Source organism: Spermophilus citellus (assembly GCF_964194105.1).
Source record: "Spermophilus citellus genome assembly, chromosome: 8".
NCBI lineage: Eukaryota > Metazoa > Chordata > Mammalia > Rodentia > Sciuridae > Spermophilus > Spermophilus citellus.
The window spans coordinates 128,175,633-128,200,691 of NC_138189.1; the positions used below are offsets into that span (position 1 = coordinate 128,175,633).

At 35.7% G+C, this 25,059-nt stretch overlaps 2 protein-coding genes across 4 annotated transcripts in view; one reads left to right on the forward strand and one right to left on the reverse strand.

The window, feature by feature from the left end:
* FBXW7 (F-box and WD repeat domain containing 7) overlaps nt 1-25,059 on the forward strand; it is a 192,695-nt gene that overhangs the window by 78,887 nt on the left and 88,749 nt on the right. The window lies entirely within an intron of this gene.
* On the reverse strand, nt 12,658-13,757 carry LOC308654830 (vesicle transport through interaction with t-SNAREs homolog 1B-like). The gene has a single exon (XM_081304521.1). It carries the CDS (start codon nt 13,634-13,636, stop codon nt 12,938-12,940), a length of 699 nt encoding a protein of 232 aa, XP_081160647.1. The 5' UTR covers nt 13,637-13,757; the 3' UTR covers nt 12,658-12,937.

Consider the following 25,059-nt stretch of genomic DNA (forward strand, 5'->3'; position numbering starts at 1 on the left):
GTGTGCGTGTGTGTGTGTGTGTGTGTGTGTGTGTGTATATATGCATGCCACAGTTTATCTTTATTCATTCATCTATTGAAGGGCATCTGGGATGGTTCCAAAGTTTAGCTATTGTGAATTGAGCTGCTTTAAACATTGATGTGGCTGTACAACTGTAGTATGCTGGTTTTAAGTCCTTTGGGTATAGACTGAGGAGTGGGATAGCTGGGTCAAATGGTGGTTCCACTGAAAGTTTTCTAAGGAATCTCCATACTGCAGATTGGTGCAGCCAATCTGGATTTACCTTGATGATAAAGTATTTACCTTGGGTTCAAACCCCAGTCTCACCAAAAAAGAAAGGGATGGGGAGTGAGGGGGGCGGTGGGCCTCGAAGTAAGATATTAGTGAGGTAAAAACCTAAACCCAATACTTAATATGACCTGAGGAAAATCTGTAATCGTTTCAGTGTCTCCTCAATTCTAAAGTGAAGTTAATCACTAATCAGCGTTTTGGGTGAAGATTAAAACAGATAACAGGGCTGGGCTTGTGTGGTAGAGCGCTTGCCTAGCATGTGTGAGGCCCTGGTTTCGATCCTCAGCACCACATAAAAATAAACAAATAAGACAAAGGTATTGTGTCCAACTACAACTAAAAAATAAATATTAAAAAATATAGCAATATAAAATACCAAATACCTGGTATATGGTAGATTTGTCAGGACATAGTATATATTACTCTTAAACCATAATTTTAAAATTAAAATATAAAGCATACTAAGGTGGAAGGGAGATGTATACCTTCCTTTCAGATTTTCAGCATGGTAATTTTCAAACTAAATATGACATAGATTATTAATTTAAGTCTATTTAATGTTATAAATTAAATTACAACTGAGATTTAAAATAACATAATCTAAAAGGAAGATTTAAAAAATATTTATTTGTTTTAGTCAGTTATACATGACAGCAGAATGCTCTTCGATTCATTGTACACAAATGGAGCACAATTTTTCACTTCTCTAGTTGTACACGAAGTAGGGTCACACCATTCACACACTCATACGTGTACTAGGGTAATGATGTTCTTCTCATTCCACCATCTTTCCTATCCCCATACCTACCCCCCTTGCCCAATCCAAAGTTCCTCCACTCATCCCATGCCACCCCCCCACCCCCACCCCACATTATGGATTAACATTAATTTATCAGAAAACATTTGGCCTTTGACTTATTTCTCTTAGCATGATATTCTCTAACTCCATCCATCTACCTGCAAATGTATGATTTTATTCCCTTTTATTTCTAAGTAATTTTCCACTGTGTATATATGCCACAGTTTCTTTGCCCATTCATCTATTGAAGGGCATCTAGGTTGGTTCCACAGTTTAACTACTGTGAATTGAGCTGCTATAAATGTTGATGTGGCTGTGTAGCTGTAGTATGCTGATTTTAAGTCCTTTATGTATAGACTGAGGAGTGGTATAGCTGGGTCAAATGTTGGTTCCATTGAAAGTTTTCTAAGGAATCTCCATGCTTTCCAGATTGGTTATACTATTTTGCAGTCCCACTAGCAATGTATGAGTGTGCCTTTTTCCCCACATCCTCGCCAACACTTATTATTGTTGTTTGTATTCTTATTAAGCTAATAGCTGCCATTCTGACTGGAGTGAGATGAAATCTTAGAGTAGTTTTGATTTTCATTTCTATAATTGCTAGAGATATTGAGCATTTTTTCATATACTTGTTGATCGATTGTATATCTTCTGTGAATGATCTGCTCAGTTCCTTAAGTCCATTTATTGACTGGGTTATTTGGTTTTTTGGTATTAAGTTTTTTGAGTTCTTTATATATCTTGGATTAGTGCTGTATCTGATGTGTGTGTGTGGTAAAGATTTTCTCCCATCTGTTCACTCTCTCTTCATGTTATTGATTGTTTCCTTTGCTGAGAAGAAGCTTTTTAGTTTGAATCCATCCCATTTATTGATTCTCGATTTCATTTCTTGTGCTTTAGGAGTCGTGTTAAAGAAGTCAGGTCTTAAGCTGACATGATGAAGATTGGGCCTGCTTTTTCTTCTATTAGGTGCAGAGTCTCTGGTCTAATTCCTGGAATTCTTGATCCACTTTGAGTTGAGTTTTGTGCCTGGTGAGAGAGGGAGTTAATTTCATTTTGCTGCATATGGATTTCCAGTTTTCCCAGCACCACTTGTTGAAGAGGCTATCTTTTCTTCATTGTATGTTTTTGGTACCTTTGTCTAATATGAGATAACTGTATGTGAGTTTTTCTCTGTGTCCTCTATTCTGTACCACTGGTCTACATGTCTGTTTTGGTGCCAATATCATGCTGTTTTTGTTACTATAGATTTGTAGTATAGTTTGAGGTCTGGTATTTTGATGTCTCCTGCTTCACTCCTCTTGCTAGGGATTGTTTGGCTGTTCTGGGTCTCCTATTTTTTTCAAATGAATTTCATGATTGCTTTTCTGTTTCTATGAGGCAGACCATCCAGTTATAAAGCAATATATATGTCTCTGAAAAACACCCAGATTCTGAAAATTTTAGTCTCTAAAAATAGGGACAAACCACTCAGAAGCCTGTGCAGCATTGTACTGTGTGTTCTAACAAACTCAGTAACCATTCTAATAAAAATATTAATACACTTAAACATTTGCAACCAACACCAGTTAGTTCTAAGTCCTGGGATTTATGTTTTCTCTTTTGACATTCATTTCTACTTATGATCAATTTGTCAGAATTCATCAGTTGATCCAGGATGTGGTCCTTCATTCCTCCACCCTTTAAAACATAAATACAAAGAAAATATTTTCACAGCTTCTTTATCTCTACCTGCAGCCTCATGAGGTGGTTTAAATTTGAAGCCATTAATGAGTCCCCAGTTGTCCCTTCTATAGAATTTAGTTTATTCTTTAAAATCATGATATATTGATAAGGCTGTCTTAGTGAGAAAGCTTGTCTCTTATGGCTTTAAAACATCCCTGCGCTATGAAAAATTATGGGTCAAAGTGACTTTCACACTATACTGACCACATCTCTAATGATGAACGAATGAACTAATTCACTCTAAAGAAACATGTCTTGCAGGGAAATGGACTGTAGTCTCTCCCAGTCCCATTGTTTTGTTGTTGATGCTTCGTGTATTGAACTGTATTTGTGTATTTTCTTGTTTATTCTTTCTGTGTTATTATTTTCAAGCATCTCTCCCGTGTGAGGAGGGAAGTAATTGTTGGTCGAATGGGCTTATCAGTACTAGTCATTCCTTACACTTACATGTATAGCTTTATGTTTTATAGGCTGTATGGGTTATCTCATTTTGTTGTTGTTGTTGATAATTATTGTGTATTACTTATTTTGTTTTTGCAGTGCTGGAGATCATACCCAGGTCTTCTACATGCTAGGCAAGCACTTTCCCTTTGAACTCCATCACCAGTCCAGCTTGCTGTGTATGTCAAATAGTATGGTATTCATTTAGGTGTTATCATTCCCACATAGTAAAAGAAAGGGCTTTACAGTTAGGCAAACTTGTGACTAAATCAAATTTATATTAAAGAGTTATAGCTTTGTGAGGGTTATGCTGATTATTTGGTACAATTCTTTTTTTTTCTTAAGCTTTTCCCCCTTATTTTTATTGGTACATTGTAATCACAATATAATAATGTAATTTGGACAGTATCATTCCTCAGTTTTTTCTCCCCTTCTCCCTCCCCTAGTTCCTTTCCTCTACTGTACTGATCTCTCTCCCTGATAGGATTCTTTTGAAAATATTAAGATATAATTAATACTCTCTTTACCTTTTTTTTTTTTTTTTTTTGGCCATTATGGTATATGTACTTGATTCACTTCCTCACCTGTCTTTTCATAAGACTTTTAGGATTAATTGATTTCTGGACGAGAAACGAAGTAAAATGATCCCATTCCCCAGTGGATTAGAATGGAAACTGGTAATAAAATCAAGTATAACTCCAAGAGGGGACATTGAAGGAAAACCAAGCTGGGTCTATAAGGATTACACATGAAATGTTACACATATTTATGCTGTATCAAGGTTATGACCATCTTGTCACATCAAGCTGAAAATGTCACCACTATTCTGGATAGTTGAGAATATTTAATTGGGAATGTGAGCTTTCTTTTACAGAGATGATGTTGTACTGGTTTTGGTTGATTTGGTAATTAATCTATGAAACATTTGAAAAAGAAAAAAGACAGAATTTATATAAAACACCTAGTACAATGATTTGAACACAATACATGTTTATTCATTCTTTTTTAATGATGAAAGTAAATTGTTCAAATGGTGAGTCAAAAGTCAGATTCACTGACTACCATATTCCTGTCTTCAGTTGTATACGAAAAAAAAAAGAAAGAAACCAAACTGTACTATAGGTTCAGAAATGCAGCAATAAAGATATATACATGTACTCATGAATGCACGTATACATGCAGATGCTCTTATTGATTTAAGGTTTGTACTTAGTTGATAAGTTACATTCATTCATATTCTTTTCTACTCAGATATTTATGGTGATGATGGTAAAAGATTGGTAGGGAAGCTCTCCACTTGATGGAAATTCTTGCTCTCTCATTAGACTACTGCCTCTTTAGGGTGAAGGATGCTGTACTTAAGGTTATATCATCAGTCTAATTCATACCTGTTTGCAGTTTTCCAATAGACTATTAAAAAAAAAAAGTTTTTCGGGCTGGGGATGTGGCTCAAACGGTAGCGCGCTCGCCTGGCATGCGTGCGGCCCGAGTTCGATCCTCAGCACCACATACAAACAAAGATGTAGTGTCCGCCGAGAACTAAGAAAAAATAAATAAAATAAAATAAAAAAAGTTTTCCTAGCTCAGTTATAGCACTCAGGCATTGGCAAATTCATTGTTTACTTTTTAAAAAGCGTGGTGTAGTATTATATACACTTACATAGTTATCTTAAATAAAAAACTTTTTTAACTGTAGATGGATAGAATGCCTTTATTTTACTTATTTTTATGTGGTGCTGAGGATCGAATCCAGTGCCTCATGCATTCTAGGCAAGTGCTCAGCCACTGAGCTACAGCCCCAGCCCCAGCCCAGTTATCTTATTTTTTAATGAAATAAAAAATCTTGTATTTATATAGTAAAAGTGAGAGTCTGGTATTGTATATTTTGAATTTGATTAGCCTCTTTGACATCAGAAGAAATTCATTAAAGCCCAGTGGTTGGTCAGCTGTGGCTAGTAGCCTAGTACACAAGTAAATTACTATGTTGCATACTAGTGGAATAGTGTAATGAAGAATTGTATAAAAGCATATGAACTACAGTTTCAAGGTATGTGTTGAATTCTCAGATTTGTTGAGTTTGTCAGACTGGGCGATTGTTATATGGCTAGCTACAGGACCCATGAGTCTGAATATTCTACTAGTTTCTTGAATTATTAAGGCAGGCATCATAAACTTTGTCAGATTCTTTCTTTCTGCTTTATTTTGATAAATTGAAACTTATTTTGATGACTCATAATGAAAGTCATCATCGAAAAAGTCCAGACGACTCTGATATGCGGATACTAATCCACAATGGGGGGGGGATAAAGATGCTTTGGAATAGAACTGGGGGAGTGAAGGAAGAGGGGAGGGGCCATGGGGGTAGGAATGATAGTAGAATAGATCGGACATTATTACCCTATGTGCATATATAATTGCATGACCTGTGTAAGTCTGCATCATGTACAACCAGAAGAGTGATATATCAAGATGCATTCTACTGTCATGTGTAACTAATTAGGACAAATAAAAAAAATTTGAACTTGTTAAAAAAAAACAACTAAAAAACGTCCAGGACACTGGCCCTCTTGCTCATGTTGCTGAAGGAGTTCTTATTTGATTGGCAGATCTTATCTATAATGTTTTGCTTTTATATCTATTTCCATTTTTTTTAGTAAACTGAAGATTTTTTTAAATTTTAATTTTTTAAAAATTGTTGATGGACCTTTATTTTATTTATTTATATGTGGTGCTGAGGATTGAACCAGTGCCTCACACATGCTAGGCCAAGTGCTCTACCACTGAACTAGAACCCCAGCCCCAAATGCAGATATTTTTACAAAAAATTTATACCTTGTGTATTAAAATAATACATTCTTGTAACTACCGCATCCCTCAAACAGAAATTTTCTAGCTATCTCAGATACTCCTCCACATGCTTTGCTTCAATCATAACCCTTTCCTCCAAGTAACTTCAGGTTATTCTTAAGGTAATTACTTTCTGTGTTTATGATTTTTATAAGCTAAGTAAGTTCTACTAGAGTCTAGATATCATTGTTCAATCTTGATTGAACAATGGTATCTAGAATAACCTGAAGTTACTTGGAAAATTTAGCTGAAATTTCCAATTTTTTTTTTTTTTTTTTTTGGTACTGGGGATGGAACCCAAGGGTGCTTATCTGCTAGAAAACATCTCTAGCCCTTAATATTTTGTATTTTGAGACAGGGTCTTGCAAGTTGCTGAGGCTGGCTTTGAACTTGCGATATATTCTTGCCTTAGCCTCCTGACTCACTGGGATTACAGGCAAGCGCCCACAACACCTGGGAATCTTTAGCATTTTTAAAGAGAGTTTTTACTTTTTTTAAGTCTCTTAATCTGTGGGTGATTTACTTTCCTTCCTTTTGTTTTTCTTAAAATTTATATTTGACATAGCTTTTAATAGTCTAGATTTGGCTGCACACTCATAATGCAGTTCAATATATGCAGTTTATCAGGCTTCTTTCTTTCTGGCAAATTGGCAGCTGATTCCAGAGGATTTATTAGACTTGGTTTGATCTCTTTGCCTAATGGGTGATGGCTTGCTCTGTAGGAGTCACCTAGTGTCGGGTTTCTCTCCTTTTGTGATTTTAGCAGCTGTTGATACTTAGTACCTCCATCTATTAATTTATTGGAGGTTGTAAAATGATGGTGTTCTAATTTTTTTGTCTACTAATAGGAATAATTTTATAAAGAAATGCTTCCCCTTGTTTGCCATTTGATCCTTAGTGGTATAGTTCATTCAAAAAAGGTAGTGATGCTACATTATTACTCTATCATGCACTAGTTGAGATTAGACTATAATTGATAGCCAAAACCCAATAAATTTTTGATGTTGATTAAACAACTATAATTTTATAAATTTTAGATTGGAGAAATAAAAACTTGCTAAATATACCTTGTATAGATTTTCCCAAATAATATCCAACAGTGGTTATCAAACTTAATTTTGGTACTCAAATGCTCATAAGAGATAGAGCTTATAAATGATTCTTTACTCTTGGAACTTTTACATAATAGTAAACTATGCAGCAGTGAGAATGAAAATCAACCAATTAAAAAGAACAACATAGGTCAATTTTATAGACACAATGAAACCAACAAAAAACCCCCCACCCCCATAGACCAGACACTAGCGTATAAACTGTATTAGTCTATTTTTATATAGTTCAGAAATAGGCAAAACTAATCTATGGTGTTGAAACTCATTGTGGTGGTCATTGTGTGTGTATATGTTGCAGGGGGGGCAGACAGATGACAAGGACTAGTCTCTAGGAGTTGCTAAAGGAGGTTCTAGAATAGCAATTCATGTTCTATTCTTTGATCTAGGTGCAGTTATTTTTTCATATATATGCTATATTTCAATAAAAAAGTCAAAAGTGAACACTTACGGTTTCCAGATTTTTGTGTGTGGGGGCGCATCTTGGCTGTTCACTGAATTACTTAAGAGCATCTTATTAAAAATGTACTTTGAGATTCAGTGGTAGGGCCCAGGTTATTGCTTTTTAATGTTTTCCACCTACAATGATTTGAACATGGTCCAGGGAACATTACTTTGTGAACAAGAATTTCGGAAAAAAAGTATTTCTTTGAAATTATGACTAACATGACAGTCAGCATTTATTAATTTTAATAAAATGATATATGTTAAGTACAGAATAGCTCAATAGCCTAGAGCTCTATTTTTTTTTTTTTACAAGACAGTCTGTTTTTTATTGGTTGTTCACAATAGAGCTCTATTTTGTAACTTTTTTTTTTTCAAAAGCATCAGATTCTTAGGTCCTTTTTATTTTTGTCACTAAACAGGAAGTACCCTGCTTCCCATCTACTTTTTTTTTTTTTTAAAAAGCTCAATGGAGAATTAAAATCTTATTCAGTTTCTCAACACTCTGCTGGGGTTGCTAAGTGTTTTACTTTGAGAAGATTGCTTAAAGAATTTCAGATTTGTGTTACAACTAAATTGCAGATTATATTGCATATATAATATTGCATATTATAGGTCTGTAGAGTCAAACCTCAAATATTAAAGCTAACAATATTAAGGATCCTAGAGTATTAAAATTAGTTATTAGGCAAATAATGCAACATTGTGAACATTAAATGAATGTCAGGCACTCAAAATTGTTTTTTTTTTTTTCTGAAATTTAAAATAAAGCTAATGTTCATTGACTTTGAAGATCATTGACCCTGATATCAATTGACTATGAATAAGAAACACCTAAGAATCTCATTAAAAAGCAGATTCTGGGGCTGGGGATGTGGCTCAAGCGGTAGCGCGCCCTCCTGGAATGCGTGCGGCCCGGGTTTGATCCTCCAGCACCACATACAAACAAAGATGTTGTGTCCGCCAATAACTAATAAATAAATAAATATTTTAAAAAAAGCAGATTCTGATTAGGTAGATCAGAAGTGGGACCCAAGGTCCTGCATTTCTAACAAACTCCCGAATGATGCCAGTAATAACTGGTTGAAGACTAAATTTTGAATAACGTGTTTCTACTTTTGTGTTTGTAAACACCTTCCCCCGATTGCCATTACTGCTGAAATAAGTCTGGTACATAGATGTGACAGTATTAGTTCCCTGATTGTATAACCCCTTTGATAAGTTTTAGTCTCAAGTTCTTCTTTAGCACAACACATAAAGGATTTTCGGGAGTTGGATTCTACCTGTCTTGAAGCTTATCTCAGTCTAATTTCCAGCAAATCTGTATCCACCCAAACTGGACATCCCACTTATTCTAAGTCTTAATTATTCATGTTTGCAATATATTTTTTCTAATCTATCCCTACTTGCCACAAGCTGTCCCTCGTGCAGGGCTCTATGTAGTGCTAAAATCCTCAGTGACTTTAATTTTTTCCTTCCATTTTTTTAAAAAATTGATGCATTATAGTTGTACATGTTGGTAGGATTTATTGTTACAGTGACATTAGTGACACTGTGGCAGTGTGGTGATACTGTACAACTAGCTGAAGCAAACTTGATTTTCTCTGAAGCAATGTAAATTCAACCTAAGGCTCAAAGATTTTCTATAGATAAAGCTGTAAGTAACAATGTAGCTTGAGAGAGACAGATGAATAAAAAAGAAAAAGAGGTTAAGAGGTATAGAAAATAGAGTAAAAGATCTAGTATGCATCTAATTTGAGTTCCAAAAAGGCAGGAAAGACTGGGGAAGAATCAGTATTTCAAAAGATAATTACTATATGCATTTCCTAAACTGTTAAAATACACCTGTTATAACTGTTAGAAATAAATATGTAGTCAAACACAACATATTGTAGCTATAGAATAGTTAGGTTAAAGAAAATATTTAAAAAGAACTAGAGAGTAAAGAAAGTTAACCTAAAAGGGAACAGCAACTAGGTATTTTCTGAATTTTGTGTAGCAATAGTGGGAGCTAGGTGACAGTGGACTATTAACTTCAGTTTGCTGTCAGCCAAATTTTAATACCCAGTGCTGCTATCTTTCAAGAAAGGGGGCAAAATAGAAACCTATTTGGGGGAAATAAAGTTGTGATATTTATATATTATTTCTAGGATGATTGATGCTTGCATTTATCATGACAGTTTGGACAGCTGCAGACCGACCCCTTAAGTAACTGCTGCCTCCCATACCAGAGATGTCAAAGAAGGATCTAACCTTCATGCTGTATTACCAAAGCCAAAGAATGATAGCATCTGTGTAAATAACAGGAATTATCTTCTTCAGAAAGCACTTCTTTTTGTATTGTGTAAATCTACTCTTAATGTTTTAGCATTATGCATTCAAAAAATTAAGTCTCAGCCACAAACATACAAGCTATAGTTTTTGGTTAAAAACTTTTCTGTATAATAATAACAAAATGTTGCATCATTCAAAAATTTTAAGTATTACCCTCTATTGTAAAAAACAGCTACTTATTTTGAAAAGTCAGTTTAAAAATTTAACTTTGTTAACTTTAAAATTAACTTACAACAGAAGTCTGGAAAGACGTAGAAACATAGTTTTTGGATCTTCCCTCACCACTACCTACAAGTGAGCAACAAGACACCAAAACAAAAAACCCACTGGCAATATTTACACATGAGAGTATTTGTTCCCAGAACCCCAAAATACAACTGGGTAAGACTTGCTTGGTGTCAGTGAGGAAAAAGCAAAAGGAAGCAGTAGGGATCAGACCTGACAACAGGAGAGCTGCCCAAATACCTGGATGCTTGGCAGTTGAAACTGGTAGGTCTTCTGCCTACTTCAATGGGCCCTCAGCAGGAATTGTGAGGACAAGAATATTGTAGCCTTTGTGAACTGTCAAAACTGACCTGCCAGGGCCTTCTTTCATAATAGGGCCTCACAGTAACGAGACCTTGAGAGTGGAATAAAAATTGCACAGAGTAGGGATAGAGGAAAGAGAAGGGCCAGATGAAAGTTGGGAAGAACAGAGCCAAGAAATCGCAGAAAGCAAGCTGCCCTGTTTATTTTTAATACTGTATATAGAAGAACAAGGATTTTTGTAAAATTAGAATAACACTTTACATTATTTAGATTGACCACATCCAGAGCAAGGAAAACTCAACTCAATTTATGCTGAGACCACCCCTGGAACGCTTTTAGTTTTTGAGTACTTCATTTTCACAGGAACAGTCTACTTAAGTTCTTTCAAAAAGGAATGGTGAGGCGTTCAAAGTCATGCCACGGGAGAAATGATTTAATTAATCTGGGGGGCTATGCTTGGAAAATAAACTACATGAGATTAGGATTAAATTTTATTTGTGTAGCAGCCAGAGAAATAGAAACTCAAGGAGGAAGATTTTGCCTTAGTAAAAGGAAGAACTTTGTAAATATAAAATTGATCAAAAAATACAATATGTTGCTCAGGTAGTGGAGGCTGCTGATTACTAAAGGTATTTATGTAGAGATTCCATTCTCTCTCATCAGAAGAACTGCCATTTATGGACTGCCTGCTATATGTCTCAAGTGCTAGTAAAAGCATTTGACATATATTAAATTAGCTAAATTTGAAGTAAATTATTCATATGGTATGTTCATGACCTAGTTAAGAGAACATGGGAACCTATGACCTGGCTTCCAATTCATTCCTGCCATTTTTATTTATTTAGTTTTTAAGTTTTTGTTTTTGCTTTTTTGCTGTGTTGGGGATGGCATGGCATTCAGGGGCTTGCACATGGTGTGCAAATGCTCTACTACAGAGCTAGATTCCCCAGCCCTCATTTTTGCCATTTATTAGCTGTTGTGACCTTGGGTGGGGCACTTAAATCTCTAGAATCTATACTAAAGCTGTAAAATAGGACTAAATGAAAATAACCTCTGAAGGCTTCCAGTTGAAAGAGTGTATTGTATGTGTCTTCATATGATTCCTAATTCTCCTGACTACCTAGAATGGCAGTTTTCAGACTAGTAGATTGCAAGCCCCTTTACACTCTTGCAAATGATTGAGAACCCCAAAGTGTTTTGTTATGTGAATTCTATCTACTGATAATTGTTGTACTAGAAATTAAAATTAAGTAAATTTTAAAATGCGTGTATGATACTATCATTTACCAGAGCAGTAGCATCTTCACAAGTTGTATAGCTGTATACACTTGGAGGAGAGTGAGAATGGATAAGCCAGAACCTTTTTGGTGTTCTGAAAGTAGGTCTGACCTCTCAGACCTTCTAGAAAATCCCAGCAACTCCTAGGAATCCCCACCCACACTTTAAGAACCACTAACCCTGTTCCTAATCTTTGAAAGGTTAAAGAATGGTTTTCTTGTCACCTAAAAAGAGTTGAAGCTGTATTCTTTTTTATGTTTTTGGTTTGGGAGATAATTATTGTAGGTAAGACTCAGTGGAGTTAAGATTTGAATTAGGAAAATCTCTAATGACTGCTGGTCTTATATCTTCTGATAGCACACATAATTCATGATAAAGCAGCATATTTTAAAGCTTTTTAAAAATTGATACAGAAGATTGTATAATAGCTAATAAGAAAATAGGACCACAAGTTTCTGATTTGGGATTTTTTTTTCCAGGTTTATGTTTGCATAGACCTTACCAGTTGAACATTCCTAAAATCTGAAACCTGAAGTGCTTTGAAATTCAAACTGTTTGACTGTTGTATTGATGTACAAAATCTTTCTGATTTCAGAGCATTTGGATTTTTGATTTTGGGATACTCAACCTATGTGCCATACATGGCTTTTTGACATTTTAATTACATTATCTCTTGTTTAATTCTCACAGTGATTCTGTGAGATAAAGGTACCATTTTAAAATCCTCTTTTACAGATGAAACAACTGAGATTTAAAGATGTTGAGTAATATGCCCAAGTTACATAGTTAGGTACTAATAGAAATAGTGTATGTACCTTAACTACTAAACCTGGCTCTTAACCACTAGGTTTTTTTTTTTTTTGTATTTTTTTTTTAATTCACAAGGTATTGATATGTTACAGTACTGTGTAAATTTGCAGAAGTCATAAACTGCATTTATTACCTTGGTATATCATATTGGTCTTGTCATTGTTCCTTCACATCTATGTGGTTTTTCTGGCTGCCGTTCCTCCTCCCAGTCTGGCTACACAGTGCATCCTTGAACTGTTAGCCCACAGCAGCAACACGCTTATTCCACTCCCTAATAACATTTGTCCACAGGGTCAAGGTTCTGATCCACAAACCTTTCCCTATAGCAATTTCAATGCTTGTGAAAGAATTTGTAATAAACCAGGCCTCCCAGGATAGCTAGCTCCAATAAGATGATAATGGAAAGCAGCAGCTTGTTGGTCGTCACTTTTCTGGACATCGAACGGAGAATCTTTCGACTTTTGCTCAAGTTTTCACTTGTATTTACCAGTCTGTTCTTGGTACGTTCCAGCTGGTCTTGTTGCTCCCCCAGCTCTTCTATGATTTCTGAGCCAATCTGGTCAGTTTCTGTAGCAATCCGATGAGAACGCTCAATGCTTTGAGTGGCCCTGTTTAGGCTTTCAGTGCCTTGCAGAAGCAATGCCCTTTGTGAATGTAGCTGATTCATATGCTCATTTTCTAAAGCATTTGTGCCATACTTCATGTCTCCTCGGCCCCCAGGTGTGGCTGTCAAAGGTGTGCTTCTCACCTCCCGATGGAGTTTGCCAAGGTCCTTCCTGTAGTTTCGCAGCTTAGACATCATGGGGTTACGGAAGGACAGGGGTGCATACCGTAGTTCTTCCTCCATCTCTGCCAGCGTTTCATTTGCTTCCTGGCGCTTTTCATCAAAATCTCTGATCAACTTCTTCTTCTCTTCGGTCCCAGTCGTCCCCAGCAGCCGCTGGGGTGCCCCGCGTAGATCTTCATGGAGGCCGCGGAAGATTTCGTGCAGCTTCTCGAAATGTTCAGAGGAGGTGGCCGAGGTGGCCATGGTGAAGCCGTGCTTAAGAAGCGGCCACTGAGATTCTAGGCCCTGGGCCTGCTCCTAGCCTAGCGGTCAGCCGCCCAGTCCCAAAGCCATCACGGCTACCGCCGCACCACCAATGCCCGGAACCAGGCGCTTCCTAACCACTAGGTTTTACAGCCTGAATTTTAGGCAGCTGTTTCACCATCAGTTTAACTTTGACGTCATGCAGAAATCATCTGTTCCTTAGTGTTGTTTGTTAATATTAATACTACTTATTCTAACCTATATGTAAAACTATTCGATCTGCTGGAGCCAGGAATGGTTTCTCTTTGACCACAGCACTGTGTGACTTCTACTGCTCTTAAGAGTGTTTTCAAGAGATAAGAGAGAAGTTCAGAGGATGACTACTTCAGATGTATAGTGCTTGAGAGGCAGGGTAGACACATTCCCAGCCTCCTTTCTTCATCTGTAATATGGAATGCATATCAGAGGTTTGCCTTATAATGAGATCATTATTCATATGTACAGCTTTTAACAAGGTATGGCACAAAGTAAGTTCAGTTAGGAAATATCTTCTGTAATATTTTGCAGTTGTGTTGAGAATTGACAGGGAAGTAAGATGATAGAGCTGGATAGATTCTTTGGGTTAAATCTAGTTTTAATTTCATTGTTTTGCCTAAAATCTTATCATTTCAGACTGCCAAAATATTTGTAATAAAATGTAAGTATAGAGCTATATTTAAATTCATATACAGTGTTAAGAACACTTTGTAACTAGTAAGCAAGAGTGATTAGAGTATGCATCTGAGTTTTCTGGTGGGATGCTGATACAAATTACCAAGACCCTTTAACCTAAAGTGAGTGAATTTAGACAAATCTTTTTGGATTTTTTTTTTTTTTTTTTTTTTTTTTTTTACTTTCCTGAAGGAAGCCTAACGTTTTTCACTTATTTATTTGTTTACTTATTTGGCCAGGACCCACAGCCACTGTCCATGGACCTAAGAGAAGGAAAGACAATGTTTAAAGGCCTGAGAAAGAGTGGTCCCTATTTTAAATGGAGGGGCTTTTCTGTGAAAGGGGTAGTCACAGTGGTGTCCTGTTACTGTCACTTGTGCCTTTAGTTTTCTCTTGCTCTATTTCAAAATATTCATTTACTCCATGCTGGAATGGGAGGTAGCTTAGCTTAGTGGATGGGTTCAGAAATATTTGAATTTCAGCCATGGGACTGAATCTTACTAACTATAAGTCTTTAGGCAAGTGACCTTAACCTGACCTTGTTTACTGTTTTGTGAACTGTGAGTAATGATTTCAGAGTTCTGGATTAAATGAATATGCAGTAGGTAGCATAGTGCTGGGTGGGCGCTGTGTAAATGGTTGCTGATTAAATGAATGCGGTGGAAGCATCTTTGTTAATTTGAATATAAAAACAGCTTCATACATATAAGGTTTTCTGCTCATATTTTGGTTTCTATAACTTGAATAGCTGAGTTGGTATTGTAGAAAAATGAAAACATATTTTATGGCTTTCTTCTTCTTAAAATTATTTCGAGTTAGTAGTCAGATTTTGTCTAGGCAAGAGGAATAACCTCAGAATGAAGGAAACCTATCCAGAAACTTGAATATCTAAGAAATAGCTCTTTCAACAAATCTGAAAAATCAGTGGTTTTGGAGAGTAGTGACCACCATTATTGTCTTCCTATTTATTCGAATGCTGAGTTTAGTGGTTAAAACCCATCAGCAGCCCTCATTGTGATAAGGAATTCGAGTTGTGACCAACCCACAATGCTTCCTCTTAGTTTTAGGATGAGTGTACAACACAGCATTGTTTGTACTGAGAGTGAGGGTATTTTGAAGTTTGAGAGTGTTTTACAACTACTGCCTTGTTAGGTTTGTCTAGAAATACTGTTCTGTAACCTGAAAAATCTAAAAAATTTCTTGTGTTAAAAATTACAGGTCATTACATAAGGGATCTAGTTTACAGATTTTAATCATTATGACAGTGTTGCTTTATTTCTGCACAAATAGAGAAGATCTTTATATAAGAAAATCCTGATGTTTCTTGCCATTTGAAGATAATAGTGCTCAGACTATACTAAAAATGAATGAAAAAAAGAACAGTCTTAAGTAGACTATTAATATTTCTGGATTTTAGATCTAATGTTTCAGAAGTTTTGATTGTTTGGATTTTCCTGGCAGAGTCAGTACCATAGTATTGGCATGTGAGGACATCATTGGGTAGACATGGAACCAAACTACAATGCCGTTCATTTTGCTTGGTTTCTACTGTATTCTGTAACTTTAAGAAATTTTCTCATCCATATACCCTATAAGGGTCTCAAAAGAGTGGATGTTTTTCTTATAATTTAAGAAGTTAGTATCTTTAAGGTCACTTCTTTCTGTTTATTTTGGATGTGGACTTATACCATTGGTCAATATTGTATCCCTAGTGCTTGGTACTGAATCAAGTTTAAATATATCTCTTTTTCAATTCAAATACATGTTTTCTGAAACCACACTGTGTGCATTGCAGTTGAACAGTGTCTTCTTCAATATGTCTGCTCTGCCTTCTTGCCAAGATTTGAATAGGAAGATGGAATGATTGTTTCAGAGGGTCTAACTGTGAATAATGACTTTCTGGCATATTCATCTAAATGAGATAATTGTTTTGCTTCATAGAGCTAGAAAAGAAATCCAAGCAGGAGCTTTTGAAATGAGTAAGAGATAAAGTAAAAATAGCATTTATTTATCTGAGTTCTAATTGTATGCTTAACCAAATGAAATTGCCCACAAACCTGTAGTCATTGGCTCTTTAGGTAATGGCTTCAAATGTCTTTCTAGTGTAGTTGCTTTTGTGGTCCTCTCATATTCTTTAGTCAAAATTTTCTCTACCTGGTATAGAACATTTCACAGTGAATTGTGTGGTTCTTCAATACCAGAACTGTGGATTTTGGGAAAACTATCACCTCACCTGGTGAAATGGAAAAATCAGTATTCTGGATTTTTGTCCTGTTTATCTGATATGAGCATGTCTGCTATTACAGTAGGGAAGTTCTTATTAATGAGGCCAGAGCAAAGAAGACAACACCTTTTCAACATGTAACAGGTTCATAGTGGAAGAATCAAAGAAGGCAGAGAAATTTTTTTTATTAATTTCAATTAACGTGTAATTTTAGGTTTTTTTTTTTTTTTTGTACTGGGGATTGAACTCAGGGGCACTCAACCACTGAGCCACATCCCCAGCCCTATTTTGTATTAGAGACAGGATCTCACTGAGTTGCTTAGCACCTTGCTAAATTGCTTAGGCTGGCTTTGAACTTGTGATCCTCCTACCTCAGCCACCCAAGCCACTGGGATTATAGGCATGCAACTCTGACATACATTTTTAAATTGCATAGAATGCACAGGTGAATTTTGAAAAACATGTGTATATATGTACCCAGCACCTCAATCAAAATATAGATTTTATCTCTAACTTTAAAATCACTGTCATGCCTAGTTTCAATCAATCCCCACTACACTTAGACAGCTACTGTTCTGATTTCTATAATTGAAATCATAGAAATTGTAGATTGGTTTTGTGGGTTTTTAAATATATAAATGGAATCATGCAGTGCTATTGTTTTTGACATCCATGTTGTTACATGTATCAGGAATTAATTTCTAAATTTCTATTATGAATATATCTAAATTTTTTGTCCATTTTTCTCTTCATGAGTATTTGAGTTGCTTTAAGTTTGGCCATCCTGAATAAAGCTTCTTCTTTTTTTTTTTTTTTTTTTTTTTTTTTTTTAAAGAGAGAATGAGGGAGGAGAGAGAGAGAGAGAGAATTTTTAATATTTATTTTTTAGTTCTCGGCGGACACAACATCTTTGTTGGTATGTGGTGCTGAGGATCGAACCCGGGCCGCACGCACGCCAGGCGAGCGCCCTACCGCTTGAGCCACACCCCCAGCCCCTGAATAAAGCTTCTTGTACCAGCCTATTTGTGGACATTTCTCCTTGGTAAATACATAGAAATGTATGTACTAATTCATAGGGTAATAGTGTTTTTATGAGATAATGCCAAATCATTTCCTATGGTGTTGGTACCATTCACCCTGCTTCCCCAAATGATAGATTTTTTTTTTTAACCAACATTAGGTAGTATTTGGTTTTAATTTTAGTAGTTTTTTATGGATGGAAAGTAGTACTGCATTATGGTTTTAATTGGCATCTCCCTGATTGGCAATGCTATTGAACACTTTTTCATGTGTTTATAAAGCCTTCTTAAATCTTTTTTTAATCAACTGTTAGTCTTCTACCTACTTTTTCACATAAATAAAATTTGAATGACTTATTACTGAATAAGCACATGAATAAATTCGGAGATTTCCCTTTCTCAGACAGATATCAGGTTTCCTATGGAAACCCTGAAGTCAAGGTGACAGCAACATTCTACATGAGACCTGTAGGAGAGATCTATTTGTTCAGTCACAGGATTTTTTTCTAGTGGACTTCAGTTGTGAACTACCTCAAAGAAATAAATATCCTTAACAACTTAAGACAGACAATTATATTTTCATGTTATAAAAATCTATGTTCATTTTGTTTCTTAGTTTATAGTCTGAGAAATGGTAGTGAGTTTTTTTTTAGGAAGTGGAAGAGTTGTTACCTTATGGATTTCATGTGTTATTTGTTGGTTAATGCATTTAGAAATTGTAAGAAGTTCTAGAGTATATGGACAGTAATAATGTGATATGGACAGTTGAGTATCACTTCCTGGTTGTGGAAAAGAACCTAATATTAATTATCTTTGTATATGCCTGGGTATATCCCTGAATTTTAAAGTTCAACATTATATTTTTGAGATGTGGTGTCAGATAACATCAGAAAGAAGGGGAAAAGCAAACAGAGTTTTAGTGTTCTCTGTGGAGTTTTAAGAAAAGACATTTGCAATAGCAAATATTCCCTTTTCTAGCTTTCTACTTCTTATATTGTATATTAAAAAGATTATTCATAATATTTTAATTAAGTCTCTCCTGTGTATGCGTTAGCTTACCCCCCTTTGTCAACATGATAGTTACTGCATTACTTTCTTTTACTATGTTCCTTGACTTTCTCCTGAATAAACATGATTTTCTGCCTTTTTAATAAGGGGAATGAGGAGATCCTTATATTTAATACTTGTGTTGGCCAAGTTTAGTAGTTCTGTGACACAGAAGAATAGAAGGCTGAAGAAGGTGGCTTACTTTGCCAGTAGGGTTAGTAAATGGTGGGCAAAGGAATATGTCAAGGAGATCAAGATATGGAAACATCATTTAAAGATACAGATATATGAGAGCATATACCATATTGGGAGAATATGATACACAAGGATAGTCGAGTAATGTACAGTTGTGGACAAACTGGTGTGTTCAAATAGAGGTTGAGAACGGATTGGGAATCACTTGTGTATTATGTTTTGGAGTTTAGGTTTTGTGCTATAGGACTGTGATTCTTCAGAAGTTCCTTAAACACTCATTTGCTAATTCTTCCTACTCCTCCTTCTCTTTCCTTCCCCCTTTAACTGCTTAATATTTTGCTTTCATTTCAGCAAAGAGTTCAGCATGTGAAAAGTATGGGAACCACACTTTGAAGTGTTGGCATTTCATGTTCTGACTAATGTATAGAGGATGGGTTAGAGTGACAGGAGACAAAAGATGGAGGTGACTAGGGATGCTATTTAAATAGTTCAGGCAAGAGACAGATGGTATCTGCTTCATTAGACATTATTAGAGAAGTGGGATTGATTTTAGACATCTTCTAAGTAGACTTAGCAGGAGTTAGTGATGATATGAGTAGTGACAAAGGTGTGGGGACAAGGCAAAAGTAGCTTGTAACAAATGATGGAAACCAAAATGATGTCCAGATCATCCCTCCTTTTTTTTTTTAAACTTTCAGAGAAGTTCTAAATATAATACTGAGAACTTTCTTTGCCCTAGATTATCTGATAGTAAATTGCCAACATGATGCACCATCATCTCCAGTACTTAGTCGTGCATTTCTTATAAATAAGAGCATTTAATTACAAGAAAAGTAAAACATTGGCATTTATATATTAATATAAGATATAATATTGACATTAATATATTAATATGATGTAATAATATATTAATATATATCAGGCCCCCTTTGTGTTTAACCAGTTGCCCAAATAATGTCTCATATAACAAAAGGATTCCATTCAGAATTACGTGTAGGATTTAGTTGTCATGTATCTGAAATAGTTCCTTAATCTGATGTTTACTTTACTTTCTTTAACAGATTTCAAGATTATAAGCTAATTATTATGTATAGTGACTCAATTTAGGCTTGTTAATGTTTTGTCATTCACAAATTCAGGTTATACCAAGGAATATCATGGAAGTCATATTATGTTCCATTCATTGCTTTGTTATTAGGTAGGCAAACAGTTTGTTTCATTGTTCATACTTGCTTTCAGCCTTTTTTAATCCTTACATCAGAGGAACACTTAAAATAAATTTCAGATCTTATCCTTATTCCTTATCCTTCTCACAGTCAGACTTCCAGACACTTACTTTCTGTCCCCCACATAAGCTGTCTTCACTATTTTTGTACACTGATTCCCCAGTTTTGAACTCTTGCATAAAATTTTTATGTTTGTAGTTCATTGTATATTACCTTGGTCAGTAACTTGCAGATAGAATAATTCATTGATAATTGTCATTGCCCCTTTGAGCAGAGATGGCTCTTTTTCTATGGACCTGTTAGCAGTGATGAACCCAACAGATTCCTTCTTTTTTACATTGCTCCCTCATCACAAAGGTTACTGGTTTGACTGCTCATTAGAGCAGGTAGAGGGAACTCCATTTTTCTTTTTTTTAGCCTTACTTATGCAAGTAGGCCTTACCACAAATTTCTTGATATAATATCCAAATGCAATATGGTATATGTAAGAGAATTCTTTATCCCATACCTAAAACTAAAAATGACGTTTAAGCCAACTCTTTTTTTTTTTTTGAGGGAAAATACAATTCTCTTATAATTTAAGTTTAACTTACTGTCTCTAAAATTAATCTCATATTTTTATAAAACTTGGCAAGTCATAAGAAATGTAACAAGTTTAAGTAACTAGCTTAAACCAAAATGGGACTTAATTTTTCTTAATGTGGGCTTAGTACACATTATAAATTGGATTTTACTTAATGTTATTTACAACATTACAATTTATTGACAGTGTTAAATAGTAAAACTGAAGCCAACCACTATAAATAAAAATATAGCCTAGACACAGTTTTATATATGACTTTGGTATTTCCTTACTCAGTAATGTATAAGTTGAAATGTAGGCCTAGAAGTTATAGATTGCTTATTTTATATGCCCATTTCTTACTTTTTAATCTTAAAAATAAGAAGTGATAATTACTTCTTTAATGTGAATTCCCCCTTCTCTTTCAGTACTGGGGATTAAACCCAGAGCTTTGCACATGCGAGGGAAACACTGTACCACTGAGCTAATAGCCCAGCCCTCAGTTTATAGATATGCTTGTTGTTTGTCGTTTCTTTTTTTTTAATATTCATTTTTTAGTTGTAGTTGGGCACAATACCTTTATTTTACTTATTTATTTATTTATTTTATGTGATGCTGAGGATCGGACCCAGGGTTCCGCACGTGGGAGGCGAGCCCTCTACCGCTGGGCCACAACCCTAGCTCTGTTGTTATTTCTTGCTGCACCAGTAATTCTGGGTTAAACACAAGATAGCAAATCATGCATATTTTATTTCCGACTCAAGTGAGATTTTTTTGTATGTGCTTATTCTTGATGTTGGTTGAATAAAAGAAAGATTGTTCTTATGTATGAGTAGTTGAGAACTGCAGCATAATGTTCATGTTTTCCTATGAATTGCAGGATATTCTTCACAGAAATCCCAAACTCATCTTGAATGTATAAGACTGTAGCTCTTCTTACTATTTTTTTATGTCAAATGTTCATAATTGGAATATTCAGAAAGAGGATTATCCCTTGCCCCATTATACGTATAACATATATATGTGTGTGTGTGTGTGTGTGTGTGTGTGTGTGTGTGTGTGTGTGTGTACATACATATATACACTGTTCAGCTTTGTTCTACAGTTTCTCTAGGTCGTTTTCATCTAGTAAGTATCTTCACTCTGATGCCCAAGCAGCATTAGAAACCTTCAGGATTTCCTTTTGTGATATAATATTTTTAAAAGCTCATTTTTCCTTTTAAATATAAGAATCTTATCCCCTGAAGTAAGAACAACCATCATTTTTTTTATACCTTATAGACACTGAAAAATAAGTGCTGAGTAGGTTAGTTTCTTTTTCCATTGTTTACCTTCTAAGTGTTCAACAAAATCTTGCCTGTTATTTTCTTAAATAGGATCCCTTTCAGCTTTATTACCCTGTTCAAAACTTTTCCTCAGCCTAACCACTGGATTTCTTTGTGTGGTAGATGTTCTTGAGTGAAATGAAATTTGTTTAATGAAGTTCACTTTTTTTATTTGTTTCTAAAAGTATCTTTTAGAAATTCTTAAAATTTTACCCTAAGAGAGTTTATCAGTCCCTCTACACAGATGTCTTCTGTGTCATTGTGGATACTCCAAGAAAGGGATGTCAAGACAAAATTTTAATGTGCAGGGAACCCTCTGCCCCGACTCCTTTCCAGGGTTGGAGCAATCCCATTCTGATACTTTGACCATGCTCATTAGTTTGCTGGAAGAAGCCCAGAGGCAGCATGGGCAGCTTTGTTCCTTATAGCAAGTGAGGTTGAAGGGATATATGAACTGAGTACATACTGTGGCCACCACACCCATTTTATCCTACTCAGACCTCAACACTATTTTTTCCATGTGGACATCTTTCTTTTTTTTTTAATGTTTATTTTTTAGCTTTAGGTGGACACAATATCTTTATTTTACATTTATGAGGTGCTGAGGATTGAACCCAGTGCCTCGTGCATGCTAGGCGAGCGCTCTACCACTGAGCCACAGCCACAGCCCCAGCCCCTGGACATCTTTCTTATCCTGCCCATGTTTAATATTCTACCCCATCCAGATGAATGTTCTTACTCTGTTTTGTCTGCGCCTTCCTGGGCTTCTCCACTGTATGCATCATTCCTTAACCTTCTCACAGTCAGACTTCCAAATACTTACTTTCTGTCCCCCACATAAGCTGTCTTCACTATTTTTGTAGACTGACTCCCCAGTTTTGGACCACCATCCTTTCTCACACACATTTTTCTAACTTGCTTTAGGACTAAAATATTGCAGGAGGAAAAGACATTCAAGTTTCTTACATCTGCAACTGGCTAGAATATGGTTCCATTCATTGACACAGAGAAAATAGGAGTAGCTGAGAACAAATTTTGGACCTCAGGGGTATGTATGTGGGATGTCGGGGTAGAAGTTTGGGGTTCCAACCAGAGTAACTACATTAAACTGAATGACTCAGCAGAGGAGTCTAACTGGAGATTGTCAAATGAGTGATTATTTTCTATGTGACTGTTGAAATCCTGGGTTTCAAAGAAACTGCAGGGAAGGAAGAAGCTAGCAGTGAAGAGCAACCACTGGGCTACCTGAGGGCGATAGTATAGATAATGTCAAGGGAAATTGAGGGACTGGAGACTTGTAAAGACGAAGGGAGTGAGTGTCTCACAGTGTAAAAATTACAAAAACAAAACAAAACAGTAAAAGAGCCACTGGATTTAACCATCAATTTAAAATTGAGGTATAATGAAATAAGTCCAGATTATATGGCTAAAACAAAATATGAATATAGGTTAAGTAACATATAATGTAGATGTTGTCACTGAGAAATAATCTTTTTCAGTAAAGATATATTTGATTGACTAGGTGAGTGGATTTAAATTATTCAGTTCAGATCCCTAAAACTCTGAATTGATTGCTACTTTTATGATGATGTTCCCAGTAATGCCCATTTTATTTTGATTTTGTTAATATATATCACTGAGAATGAGTCTATTTTGCAGTCCCTGATTTTTACCTTAATGTTGTATGTTTGATTTTCTTGTTAAGTACAATATAAAAATAAGAAACCAGAATCATTCAAAAAATGATAATTATATTTGGAGTATTAATTTTCTTTCTTTCTTTCTTTCTTTTTTTTTTTTTGGTACTAGGGATCAAACCCAGGGGCACATAACCTCATCCTCAGCCCTTTTCATTTTTTATTTGGAGACAGGGTCTCACTAAGTTGCTGAAGCTGGCTTTGAACTTGTGATCCTCCTGCCTCAGCCTCTTGAGCTGCTGGGCTTACAGGCATGAATCACTGCGCCTGGCTGGAGTATTGATCTTTTTGGTTACCTAATTGTTCCTAGGCCTTTTAATTTTTATTTTGAGATAGTGTCTTACTCAGTTGCTTAGTGCCTCTCTAGGTTGCTGAGGTTGACTTTGAACTTGCCATCCTTCTGCCTCAGCCTCCTGAGCCCTGAGATTATAGGCATGCATCATCGTGCCTGGCACCTAATTGTTTTCTGTTTTTGGTACTGGGGATTGAATTCTGGAGCATTCAACTACTGAGCCATATCCTCAGCCCTTTTTATTTGGAGATAGGCTCTCACTGAGTTGCTTAGAGGCTTGCTTTTGCTGAAGCTGGCTTTGAACTTGCTTTCCTCTTGCCTCAGCTTCCCAAGCCACTAAGATTACAGGCCCATGCCCGGCTGGCACCTAATTGTTTTTAATTGCCTGTGCTAAAAAACAAGAAACTTGATAAAGTAGAAAAATGATTTTTATGACTTAGAAGATTATTTATAAATTAATGGTAAGGTATTAGGATTTATACCCTAATTAGTTTCAAAGGTACCATAAGTGACTTGTTGAACACAGAGTACAACTTTTTCCCTCACTGCAGTGCTGGCGATGGAACCCAGGGTCTGGCATGTAATTGGTAAGCAAGTACTCTACTGCTGATGCCGTCATCAGCCTCCGGATTACAACTTTTAAAAATGTGTTTTAATTAATTGATATTGTGTTTGTGATGAGGCTTGAATTTCTTTGGTGAAGAAGACATTCTCAGTGCAATGCTGGCTTAATGAGTTTTAAATAATTATTTACTCATGAAACTAATGTTTTGAGTATAGATTGAGTTGGATATTTTTTGTGAGTGTTAATGATAACAGTGTCAAAAAATGAGTCTCTTTCCTGAGGAAGCTTAAATTCTAGTAGTGGAAGGCAGATAATACATAAATAAATGGGTGGATAGATAGTATGTACTCTTTAAACCACAGGTACTGTTTTAGTGCTTTTATATACTTAGAACTAGAGGGAAGAATAAAGCAGCGCAAGGGGAAAAGGAAACATGGTGGTGGAGATGTATATTTTTTTAAAAAATAGTTTTTAGATGATTAGACCTTTATTTTATTCATTTACTTATATGTGGTGCTGAGAATCAAACTCAGTGCCTCACACATGTTAGGCAAGCACTC

Coding starts and splice junctions, on each gene's coding strand:
- LOC308654830 (XM_081304521.1), bottom strand. CDS start 13,636: ATGGCCACCTCGGCCACCTCCTCTGAACATTTCGAGAAGCTGCACGAA.